The 12,862-nt window shown below is 41.7% G+C and overlaps 2 protein-coding genes across 9 annotated transcripts in view; one reads left to right on the top strand and one right to left on the bottom strand.

Moving 5' to 3' along the window:
• Window positions 1-12,838, top strand: part of akt3a (v-akt murine thymoma viral oncogene homolog 3a) — a 57,909-nt gene extending 45,071 nt beyond the window's left edge. For all 8 annotated transcript variants that reach the window (XM_079686983.1, XM_079686982.1, XM_079686984.1 and 5 more), the window contains 4 exons: window positions 3,673-3,887; window positions 4,558-4,645; window positions 7,373-7,475; window positions 8,734-12,838. In XM_079686983.1, the coding sequence (XP_079543109.1) occupies window positions 3,673-3,887; window positions 4,558-4,645; window positions 7,373-7,475; window positions 8,734-8,819 (492 nt within the window). In that variant the 3' untranslated portion in view covers window positions 8,820-12,838. The remainder of the gene's footprint in view (window positions 1-3,672; window positions 3,888-4,557; window positions 4,646-7,372; window positions 7,476-8,733) is intronic.
• sdccag8 (SHH signaling and ciliogenesis regulator sdccag8) overlaps window positions 7,928-12,862 on the bottom strand; it is a 57,377-nt gene continuing 52,442 nt past the window's right edge. Inside the window, exon 18 of the mRNA XM_079686989.1 lies at window positions 7,928-12,862. This exon is cut by the window's right edge and continues 1,666 nt beyond it. The gene's annotated coding sequence lies outside the window, so the exon portion shown is untranslated.

The raw sequence follows: 12,862 nt of genomic DNA, 5'->3' as shown, positions 1-12,862 counted from the left end.
TTGCTGTGAACTTTATAAATCAAATATTATTATTATTATTATTATTATTATTATTATTACATTCAGATACACAAAGCTGGGAATGAGTCTAACTGTACTCTCAATGCATTAGATAGGTTCTTTATTGAATACCAAACAATGAGCAGCGTAAGGTCCTTTCTAAAGGGATGGAACAGAGTCAGAGAAAACACATGGGGATTGTTTTCTCTGTTTTCTCATATTTTTTATGGTTGACACATTTCTCCGTGGCTATTTTTTTTATTAAGTGTTGAATGGAATGGATTTGAGCCGACTCCATTTATTTGTTTGTTTTTATTTTTGTTTGTATATGTTTTTGCATTGTAGGTTTTTTTTTTTTTTTTTTTTTACTGTTACTGTAAATGTTTCATAAACATAACAGCACAGTCAGCTGTTAGTGAAACATGCAAAATGTCAAAAAAACAGTGTCAACACAAACCGGTTTTCCAAATGATGACACTTTGGAGATAGAAGGTCTCCGTGTGACACCGACAATATGTGAGTGTACGTTCAGTGTGCCCAGTATATGAGGTGTGTGTGTGCGTGTGTGTGTGTGTATGTGTGTGTGTTCCCTGTAGCCTGCTGGGTATCTGGGCTGGTATAGCCACAGGCTGTGTGTGCCCGTCCCATCTAGTGGTGTCCAGGCTGCCAAAGCCCCCGCCCCCCGAGCAGAGCCTCGCTGCCACATGGCCGCCCCAACAGGGACCAGGACAGGACAGGACCTTTTAATCACAGCTTTTTCCATACTCTTCTTCTTCTTCTGTTCCTCTTCCTCTCTTCTGTCACGTCCTGCTGATTTTTCTAATTTGTGACTTCTACCGTCTTGTCCTATTTATTTGTCCTGTCTGTTTCTAAAATATACACATAAACACATAAGCACAAACACACACACACTGCCATGCGTCCATGCCTAAGGCTGTGGGGCAGCATTCTGGCTCTGTGTGGATTAATCTGCTCCCTGCCTGCAACCGAGCTGCTACTGTACCACTTTCTTTGGTCCCAGGACACAGAAACACAAACACACACACACCCTTTCTCTAACATGCAAATAGTTATATACATGCCCAACTGGACTGTTTGTATTTCTATACATTTCTGTACCTTTTTGTGCAAAGACTCAACGAGCGGCCCTGTAGATCAGAATGGAAAACAGCGTTGTGAGCTGCTCTGAATTTCATAAACCCTGCAGGGACTGAAGCACCAAACATTAACTAGTTTGTCTCACTCTCAAAACTTTATGAATTTGATGAGGACGGATAAATATTCCATCTGCTGTGTGTGTGTGTGTGTGTGTGTGTGTGTGTGTGTGTGTGTGTGTGTGTGTGTGTGTGTGTGTGTGTGTGTGTGTGTGTGTGTGTGTGTGTGTGTGTGTGTGTGTGTGTGTGTGTGTGTGTGTGTGTGTGTGTGTGTGTGTGTGTGTGTGTGTGTGTGTGTGTGTGTGTGTGTGTGTGTGTGTGTGTGTGTGTGTGTGTGTGTGTGTGTCTGACAGTCTCCCAGCAGTCTAAGCCAGTGTTATCCCTCCAGCCGTACCAATCAATAGTGTATCTGGAGCTGGCGGCGCGCTAACGTTCCCTAGCTCTTCTCTGCAGCTGCCAGCAGGGTGACCAGCATTATTCACACACACACACACACACACACACACACACACACACACACACACACACACACACACACACACACACACACACACACACACACACACACACATAAAATAGCACTCATAACTCTTTTATTCACTTCCACGCACATGTTGCCTTGCACACACTGCAGCAGCCGCCTGCATCATTAGCAGTTTAGTGTTGAGTGTGTGAGCTCCGTCAGTTAATGACCGGCTCTCTGTAGCATCGAGCTGCTGTGAAACTGTTAGCTGTTATTTCTCATATAGTATCACAGTGCAATGACATGTCATGTAATATAATGGAGGGTTTGTAAAACACACCTTTATTTAGGAGTAACTGCAGAGAGAAACTTTGGCTACGGTATTACAGTATCTCTCCCACAGATTTAAAGCTTTAAGACAGGTTTCTGATTTGATTACATTGAATATGAAGACCAAAATAGGAATTATTTTGCTTCAAACTGAGATATTCCTCTTTTTCTTATAGATTTATCAGATCTTCATTTAGAAATATCATACTTATGGATTTATATTGCCGTTTTGACGACCAACGCTGAACACAAATAACCTTTTTCTCATCTTTAGATACGATTATTAAACTATCATTTGCCTGATCCTTGGAGTTGTCAATGTGGAGCTCACACACTTTCATATGAGGCTTTAAATGTGTGGTTTATTGGTTTGTAGGTTATGTATTTTCACAGTAAGTCTGCCGTTTGGATAAACACGTCTCTACTCTAATCAATCTAAGCTATTTATGTATTTGTGACACTCGTAATATCTGCATCTGCCACCTGTCTCGCTTCTACTAATGGCAGATATTAGCTTAGTGTATGGTACATTTGAAATCTTTTAATATTATGACATTTGCTGTAATTTCATCCTGTAGTTTATAATAGTGGTGTCGAAACGATGTTTATGTGCTTGAATGCATTCACATACGTGTGTCTATTATCGTGACTGGTCCATTAGTATTATTATTATTATTATTATTAGCCTTGAGTGAGACGTTATTGTTACCGTAGAGACGTGCAACGTATGCTGTTCTGGCTGCTCTCCAGCACTGTCACACACACACACACACACACACACACACACACACACACACACACACACACACACACACACACACACACACACACACACACACACACACACACACACACACTCATCATGTTAATAAGCATGTTGTGTTGAAGAGGACCTCAACAGCACCTGAAATACCTCTCTTCCTGCGTCTGCATCCCTTTCCTCCTTTTAACTTTCCTTGAGGAGAGCAAACAGGAACACGAGAGCTTTAAAAGAGAAGGAAGGAGCGAGGGAAGACATGATTAGAAGACGGGAGGATTCGGGATAAGACAGGCAGGGAATAAGAGCAGGACGGCAGCCCAGACTTTGATACGGCGGAACAACAGCAGCTCTCAGTCTGTCCGTACAGTACCTGAGAGCCAGCTCTGAGGGGAGGAGGGTGGCCCTGACCCCTGCTGCTGTTCCTGCCTTTTTCATCCAGGGACGGTCCTCTCTGTCCCTGCCAGTAGAAGGAGCAGTTTGCCAGGGGGAGCTGGCAGGGACCGGGGGGGAAACGCCAGCACAGTGACTCCCTTACTGTACCAGGGGCCTCTGAAGACCTGCCATCCCGTGTGTGTGTGTGTGTGTGTGTGTGTGTGTGTGTGTGTGTGTGTGTGTGTGTGTGTGTGTGTGTGTGTGTGTGTGTGTGTGTGTGTGTGTGTGTGTGTGTGTGTGTGTGTGTGTGTGTGTGTGTGTGTGTGTGTGTGTGTGTGTGTGTGTGTGTGTGTGTGTGTGTGTGTGTGTGTGTGTGTGTGTGTGTGTGTGTGTTTTGCTACTTCTGTTCTTCTTGGGCAACTTTTACTGTATTTTTAATGTATCCTTCGTACTAAATGGCATATTGGCTCTCCTTTCCTCGGGCACTCTGTATAGTCCAATTAAATACACGCAGAATTAAAGCAGATGTCCAATAAAACAAATGGTCCCATTTACAAAAAAAGCAAACCTTGTGTATCTGTCTCTTTTTTTAGGTCCTGGAGGACAACGACTACGGCCGGGCGGTGGACTGGTGGGGTCTGGGCGTGGTGACGTACGAGATGATGTGCGGACGACTGCCGTTCTACAACCAGGACCACGAGAAGCTGTTTGAGCTTATTCTCATGGAGGACATCAAGTTCCCCCGCACACTGTCCTCCGACGCCAAGTCCCTGCTGTCAGGCCTGCTCATCAAAGACCCCAACAAACGGTGTGTGTGTGTGTGTGTGTGTGTGTGTGTGTGTGTGTGTGTGTGTGTGTGTGTGTGTGTGTGTGTGTGTGTGTGTGTGTGTGTGTGTGTGTGTGTGTGTGTGTGTGTGTGTGTGTGTGTGTGTGTGTGTGTGTGTGTGTGTGTGTGTGTGTGTGTGTGTGTGTGTGTGTGTGTGTGTGTGTGTGTGTGTGTGTGTGTGTGTGTGAATCATTTTGGTCCCTAACATCAGAAATGACCTCTTACTACATATTGATGCTCTAAAGATATCTCTGCACATATGAAGGAAAGCTTTCATAAAAAAATATTATTTCTCAAACACAGTATCGCTCACATATATTCACAACATTATTGTTGAATGATGTTTTATGGATCTTAAAAAAATACTTCTTTATCGTAATTACCCGTAGGCCTTTGTTTGTTTCTCATGTGTTCACCTTTCTCTGGTCCTCTGATTGGATCATTCACAGCATCTGTGTACATCCCAGCTCTAAGAAAGTCATTGTGCAGGAGTTTTAATTTTAATTTTATTCAGTATATTTTGCTTAAGAAAGTGAATAAATATCTTCTAATTACTTCCGACGATATTTATAAGTTGTTTGTTTGCTTCAAATTAATGTTGCTTCTATCCTCTGATCTCAGTTTGTTTTAACAATCCTCTCGTGTCCTCTAGGCTCGGTGGAGGACCAGATGACGCTAAAGAAATAATGAGACACAGTTTCTTCTCTGGTGTTGACTGGCAGCATGTTTATGATAGAAAGGTATGAAGTGATATAATAATAATAATAATAATGCGCACTTAGCTATTGTTTCATGCTGTTCTCGTACCCTCTAGTTATAGGGGCAGGTAGATAACAGTTATTTAACTCCCATTTGTTTTCTAAGTGATTGTGTGTACATTGCATTCATTTAAAGCAGGGGTGGGGAACCTCCGGCCTCCGGGCCGTATACGGTCCGCGAGACCATTTGATACGGCCCTCGAGGTCATTTATAAACACACGCAAAAAAATAATAATTTAGATTTAGAAATCTAGACCGCAAAATAATTAAACAAGCGAGTGCCTATTTTTCCTGTCCAAGCTCAGGATCCTTGAACACAACACGAGGCTAACGTGTCATCACGTGGTATATGTCTCATCTGACAGGGGTGTAGAGCATGGATGTATAATAAGCATGGATGTATAATAAGAACTGGACACAGCGTGGGAGGCGAGTTCTTTCCTATGAGAGCTGCTCATTGGTGCATGAAGACAAAACGGCCCAACTTTTGAGAGAGCGAAACGTCACAGATTACCCATCATGCCTGGCTGCCAGAGAAGAAGAACCCGTATGTGCGCTCACAGAGCATGCGCCCCTTAAGCCCCGCCCCCCGAGCTCCCACCCTCGGCTCACTAGAATGAATGGAGAGAGAAAATAAATCTAGATTCGGCTTTTAGTGCATTTTACAACTTTAAGGACTTGATGATTATAGTAATGGCTATAACATAGTTCATACTGGGTCGTTTATTTAGTTTTTTTTAAATTATCCGCTGATTTACAGACGTCTCTTTCCCAATGTTAGTCAATGGGGAAAAGTTGTTTTGAGCCGGGTGACGTCACGGACTGATACGGAAGTTGCAGTACCGCCGTTTGGACACAACGAATATTGGGCACAGAGTCCGGAGCACTTCCTGGGGGCTTGATAAGAGGTAGAGTGCTGACGGAGGGTGTTTTGCGAGTAAAGCTGCTCCAGAGCCAATATTTCAAGTATACTACGTCATCGAGTCCCGCCGAAGGACCGTTCCAATGTGCAGCATACTTGGAATTCTACCGAGCCCGGCGTACTTCGTTTGGAGAAATTTCGGGGCTGCACATGTTTAGACTCCGCGCTCTTAAAATCCCCACAATGCTTTGCGCACGGACCAATTTACCCAAATATGTGGCGGAAAATGTAAGGCGGGGCCTCTCATATGACGCACACCTGCACACTTGCTCGCCTGTTCCACTCTTCGTTTTCCGAATGCCAGGAAGTATTCTTGTCTCGCTTCTGAAGCAAGTGACTCGGAAGACATGTGCTACCAAGCAAGCATCCTCGCGATTGAGAAACACCCGGAGAGCACCAGAACTCCTCTCCGGCACTTCATTTAAAATTGCAGTACCCATAAGGAGCCGTACACATGCCGCAGTTTTTGAGTGGCTGTGTCTTTAGTTGAAAGCCCAGTGGCGATCTGTTCATCTGTCATGCTGATCATACAGTCAATAACTTAATAAGCTAGCTATGCTAACAAATATAAGAAGCTTACTCTACAGTCAGTGAGGTAAAGGCACATCTTTATATGATCATTATAGTTATAAAAAAATAAGAGAATATTCAAATTTCTTTATTAGGATAAACCCCTTGAGGTGAATCACCTCGTTTTCAAGGGGGTCCCAAGAAAACAAATAACAAACAAGTACAACATACAAACAACATTCACACACATACATCGGAAGAAATAACCAAGAAATTACAAACATTCAGCCTAAGCATACAGCACATGGTAATACATTATAGGCGGTTACATTGAATGCATATCATTGGGTAGAGTAAAGTAGAGTAGCTGTACTATATATACAAAATCATAACAATAAAGACTTAGAAATAAAGACTTAGAAATGGGCAATAGGTGGGTCATCTCATGAGGAGATGGTGAAATAAGATGGAGCCTCAACAACCCTTAAACAATAAATAAAGTACTTCAGGTCATACAAAAACATTCAACCTTGAGGTGAGACGACAATGCACGCTTGAACAAAGTCAGAGTAGGGAGAGATCTGATGGTAGCAGGTAAGTTATTCCAATCAGCAGGAGCTTTAAATTTGAAGGCTCTTTTGCCAATGTCCTAAATAAAGTAAACAGGTATAAAATACTATGACAGTAAAAAAAAGCTGTTATTAATAAACAAGAATACAGTTTGAAAGGGGAGTGATTTGTAAAATATCCATAAAGAAAAATAAAATCTTCTTACCGTTCTGTTTCATATGGATGTTGAGAGATGTATCCATAGATCTCCTAATGTTGCTCTCAAAGTGCACCAGATTGATGCTTTTAACTTTTTTTAAATGTTGTTTTTTATTTCCTTCCCTTTCCTATCCTTCCCTTTTCTCTTTACTTCCTCCTCTCCTCTCATCTCCTTATCTACTCTCATTTCCCTAAACTCTTTTTTCTCTCCTCCTTTTATTTCCTCATCTCCTTTCCTCTATCCTTTCTTCTTCTCCCTCCACATTCCTCTCCTCTTTCCTTTGTTTCCAATTCATTTTGCCTTATTGTCATGACTAAGGACAATAATTCCAAAGTGTAAGGTTATAAGGAGATAATAAAGAAAAGGATCATTCATTAGAAATCAGGAAAATGGCAAAAAGAAAGAAAGTTTGTGTGGAGTTTGGTGTCCTTCTAACAGCTGCTCTGTATTGTGGAAGTGTTATCATACAACCTCACCTGTCCCCTCTTTGTCCTCCTCTCCTCTCAGATGGTTCCTCCCTTCAAGCCTCAGGTGACATCGGAGACGGACACCAGATACTTTGACGAGGAGTTCACGGCCCAGACCATCACGATCACTCCACCAGAGAAATGTGAGTCTCCCTTTCTCTTTCTCACCCAGAACAGATGCTCACATTACCATTTGCTTTACATAACTGAGGATATTCTTAGTGTATAGAGTAGAATCAGAAGAAGTGTGTTTAACAAGTGTTGGGATTAATATTAAACACACATCCCACCAAACAATGTACAGTGAGTGCTTTGTGTTTTCATATACTTGAAGTACTTCAGAGGATTATGATGTTAACAAAGTGTTTTGTTTAGAAGTTTGAATAAATTATGTTTTGTTTGTTAGGCACCTAAAAGTGATACAATTCTACTTTTAACTCACTTTGATTACTCGTTTAAACAATATATGTGCTACTGCTCTTTCTTGAGGTGAGATATTTCACCTTAAATTAACTGAGGTAACAGACACTCTGAATGTGTCTCTGTAATAGTCCTCAGGCCATGCAGCTCTTCACAGGTTTTTGGAATAAAGACGCCGATTTCAGCGCTGAATTATGCATGAGTGGAACCGATGTGTTTCTCCGCGCTAATGTGAGGCTCCCACTTGTTTTGTAGGTCGCACATCAGTCAGTTAACAGGGGGTTGTCACATCGGAGACACGCTCATTAATTGAATTTTGTGCCGTTTAAACCTGCAGTACAACAACTTGTGTAAATCCTAATGAAAAATCCACCTGATTATATACTTATTACACGGCTTGATTTAATACTCGATTCTGATTGGTCAATTCGGACATTTCAGAGGTTGTTAACACTAGATAACACGCTGCTGCTGCTGCTAAGGAAAATAATGTTGTTGAGGGGGATCAACGGAGCGAAAAAGACAGATAAATCTACACATAACGGCAGACAGGAAGTACACTGGGTTTGGACTCTGGGATTGTCCGTATTAGTCATGGCAATAAGGCAAAAATGAATTGAATGCAATGGAGAGAGGGGAGGAATGTGGAAAGAGAAGAAGAAAGGGTAGAGGAAAGGAGATGAGGACAGAAAATGAGGAGAGGTGAGGAGAAGAGATAAGGAAGGGAAGGAGGACAGAAGAGAGAAAAAAGAAAGAATTTTAGGGAACTAGAGTAGATGAGGATATGAGAGGAGAGGAGGAAGGAAAGAGTATAGGAAAGAAGGACAGATAAGGAAATGAAACGATAGAAAAGGGAAATAAGGTAAGTGGAAAATAAACTGTGAACACATTGGGACAGTTACAGAAAACATACTCATATTCTGATTTTGAATTGTCATGAATTATGTCTGTAATTAACTCTGAATGCAAACGTTTCTTTAGTCGACGAGGACGGGATGGACTGTCTGGACAACGAGAGACGACCGCACTTCCCGCAGTTTTCCTACTCTGCCAGCGGGCGGGAATGAACTGTTGTCACGGTGACATCATCACAACTGGTCTCTGAGGTCATCATCGTGGGACAGAAAGACCCACAGCTTTGGACAGACCCAAAAAGACTTGAAGGATGTTTCCCCCTCTCCTCCTCATCCTCTCTTTTTCACCTCTGCAGTCTGCTTCCATTTTCTTTTCTAATTTTGATGAATCCCTTTTCTAGAAAGCACTCCCAGGCGAAGTTACTTTGTGATCCTGCACTGCAGCCCTAGGTGATCCGAACTGTGATGTGATCAGTTACTATGTAATGTCCCTTTAATGACAGGAGCATCACCGGTGGCCTGCTGTGCTTTGACATGTGTCAAACTCCTAAACTGATCCACTTAGAGAACAGCTGATGTGTTTTAAGGAGGCTTCTCATCAGTAAGAAGGAGATATAGCATTTCATTCAAACCTAAACTGCCGTTACCGGTTGTATCTCAGGCTTTTTGCAAACAGAGAGATGCTCTCAGACTCAGAGACACTCGGGTCTGGTTTCAAACCCTCACCTTAAAGGTTCGGGGATTGATTGAGGCTGCCTTGCATTTGCAGTTGTCACCAGTGAGATGAATCCTGAAGCAGGATGTCACTCAGGTTTTGCTCAGTGCAATCCATTATTATTGTTGCTGCTATTTCAACTACTACAGGTACTACTACTACTATATACTGCTACTACTGAACCCGGTGCTACACTGCTAGCTTAATGCTGCAGATCATCATACAGGCGCCAGCAACACATCAAACACTTTATTAATGTCTATGCTTGAAAAGCTGCAGAACAGCTGTTGCTATGTACAGCTCAACTCTGTAGGTTATTATAGGATGTCATGTTTGTGTGAGTGCGCAAGATATTATAATAGGTTTGTGTTTAAGATCGCACTTCAAAGCACAGCAGTTCAGAAGGATGAAGCTCCCAAACCATGAGCTTTACTACATTACCCACAGTGCAGTGCAAGGTGGTTCATGTATCCATCTGTGAGGAGGTGAAAACGAGAGGAAGACAGTTAGTTTTGAATATTTTTGTTTGTTTATTTCTGTAATTCCCTCTGAGTGTAATTCTGTCGTGTCCCTAAAGAGAAAAGGAAAGTGAGACGCTCTTCGTGTCGATGACGAAGCTTTACTCGTCACGGCTTTTTGAACCACACGGCTGTACCTCTCTGTCTCTGAAAGAAAGAGAGACTGACACAGGAGCAGATTCACCACAGAGTGAGAAAAAAAGTCCAGGTCGGGCATTGGTGATAAGATTAAAGAGAGAGATTACAGGTGAACAGCTCCAAGAAGGATGACATATTTATAAAGTGATAATTTACGATGTATTAATGAGTGAGATTACAGCAGATTTCCTGTGAGATTGTTACGAAGGGTTTTGTATGGTCTGTTAGGAGGTACTCATCAACATTAATGGGTCTACACCAATCCCAGCAATGGCTATAGTATATATATTATATATTATTTAATATATTATATATATAATGTTCTATTTATTGTTCTACTCATCGCTTTTATATTTAACTTTTTCTATTGTTATTTCATTATTCTAGAAAAAAATATTTCTTAGGGCTGAGAGAAGAAAAAAAAAAAGCACCTCAAGAAACAAAAACGGCTGAAAGAATGTAGGAAGGAAAGCAGATAGCCTTCCTTTTCCATCGTTTGTTTCAATTATGTGTTGTTTTGTGACCAAAATGTGACAGTCCAGTGTTGACAGGACGCATTAAAGACAGACGTTAATTCAACCATAAAAAAATATATTTATACAAACACCTTTATCAATCCAGATCATCCCTCAGGTGTTTGCTATGAAGCTCATCTCATTGTTTGGTGTTTTGGGAAAGCTGAGGCAGAGAGGAAGTGGAAGTTGAGCAGAAAGTGCAGCGCAGAATGTAAAGCGGTAAGGTTTAATGTTGAACTGTAAGTACTACTTTTTAAGTGAGTCGAGAAAGTCGAATGATAAGGGATATCTAATGTGAGTTTGTAAGGTGGGTCATTTATTTTGATTGTAGATGAGAAAGAGCATTTTCCTTTAAGTAAGAGAAGGGATTTTCTTCTGTCTTTAACGCGACTGTCTCCTCTTCGCTGGACGTTGTCTGTCTGCGTCGTCATGTCTTCCAGTCTGACCACCAAGATTTAAAATCCCCTCAATTCCAGTCTTCAAACGCCAGTAAGCCTTATGGTTTATCTCAGAATAAGTCAAACATTTTAAAATCCAGCAAAAAACACATATGAGAGAGAAAAAAAAATGTTATCTGAAATTGTATTTGAATTTTAAAACAATTGTTGAAGACCCTAATATCTGGATGACAGATTAGAGAGCACTAGGGGATGTGCTCTTATAAGGCGTAGAAAACTGTATTCAATATTTATTTGAATGTGTTATTCTTATCATTGATGATGAACTTGAATTTATTTTCTATTTAATGTCATTTTGTTTTGGAGTTTAGCAGTAAGGGGGTGTAGTCGTGTTTCGCTCTGCAGTTTAAGTCTCCAGAGATGTTGTCCTTGAAATAAATGCCTCATTTTATTTCTTTACCGGCATCTCTTATCCGGCACATTACCTGTTTTTTCTGCTGCTCTCAAGTCCATCTGCTTTTCACTTGCACATCCATTAAATTGCTACTAGCTGGCAAAGGCGCTTTATGGCAGAAAGTAGAAAAGGACGGCATGCTGCAGTCCTCTGTCCGCAGGCCTGAGTCAAAGTGGCACTCAGAACTCTTATGAGGACTGCTTCTCTGTGATCGATTGAGCCTGTCTGGCACAGCTGAAGCAGCCGAGGAGTTCAAAATGAGAGCAGCTTCCTCCCAGCTGGCAGCTCGTCAGGCTCAAGCAAACGCTTCCATGTATTTGGAAGGATTTGTGCTTTGCTTTGACCCAGGTCTGCGATGTCTGAGGAGCTCGGGCTGTATGTGCGCGCTTCCCGCCAAAATCATTGGAAACCAGAGTTCATAAAATACCGCTTTGTAGCTTTGGCCACGGCACTTTCACATCCATCACTTTTTATATGAGTCAGAAGAATCTGATTCAGCCCTGCTTTAAAGGAAGATTTTTAGCTTTTTTATGTTTTTAAGAAAATGAGGATTTTTAAAGCACATCTCCCCTCACATACGACCGATAGCTTTCATGTTGCTCTGATGTCTCGGTCAGCGCTGCAGAATCACGCTCAGTCCGCTGGTCAATCTTCATAAACTCACAATCCACTGATGTCCCAGACTCCTTCCCTTCGTTGAGCCTCTGCTTTTATCCATTCCAAGTTTATTTACTGGCAGCAAAAATGCTTATTCTAAGGTAAGAGATTTAAAAAAAAGGTGATCCTCCAACTACTGAGAAGATGGAGCTCCTCATGAGTGTAAGACTATGAAACAGTTGTGGACTCATGTCAGTCATTCCTTAAACTTTAAGGACCTTTTTAAAGTTCACTCTTAAAGCTGCTGCTGTTTGTACTGTTCATCTACTCAACAGAACAGATTTGGATGTAATGTAACAGACCTCAGCTGCTCTGTTTTGGTCTCGTTTGTTCATGAACCGACAGCGTGAGCCAAAGTCAGAAAACACGTCTCTTTAATGCAGAAAACGAGTAAACAGCTCCGGCGTTTGGAAGGATTTCTGAAAGTATTCGACCTCCCACTCTTCTTCCTCTGGTCTTCTATCATCATGATTATTAACATGAACAAGCATGAGATGCATTTATTTATAAGCAGCAAACAAAAAGCAGCGAAACATGTAAAAGTATTACAAAGTGTAACTGAGTTCTAATGTCATGTCCATCCTACTGTAGCTGTACAGCTGTGTGAGATATTTCCCAGAGGGCCGTGTTTCCCTGACGCTCTGAAACAGTCTGGAGGTGAAACGGAGAGTGCTGCTGGCCGGTGAGCCGCCAGGGTGTGAAAACAACAGATTACCATCAACATGAAGCTGTTTTTTACACTGTACATCCTTAGTATTTTTACACAAAGTATATGATAGGGATGCACATTATTTTCCTTCTTACAGACGGCTTCAATAAAGTACTATGTCAATCTGCTGCACTGGTCACGACTCTTAATTT

The sequence above is a fragment of the Notothenia rossii genome (assembly GCF_949606895.1).
Source record: "Notothenia rossii genome assembly, chromosome: 6".
NCBI classification, from domain to species: Eukaryota; Metazoa; Chordata; class Actinopteri; order Perciformes; family Nototheniidae; genus Notothenia; species Notothenia rossii.
This window is presented reverse-complemented; position numbering and strand designations above follow the sequence as displayed.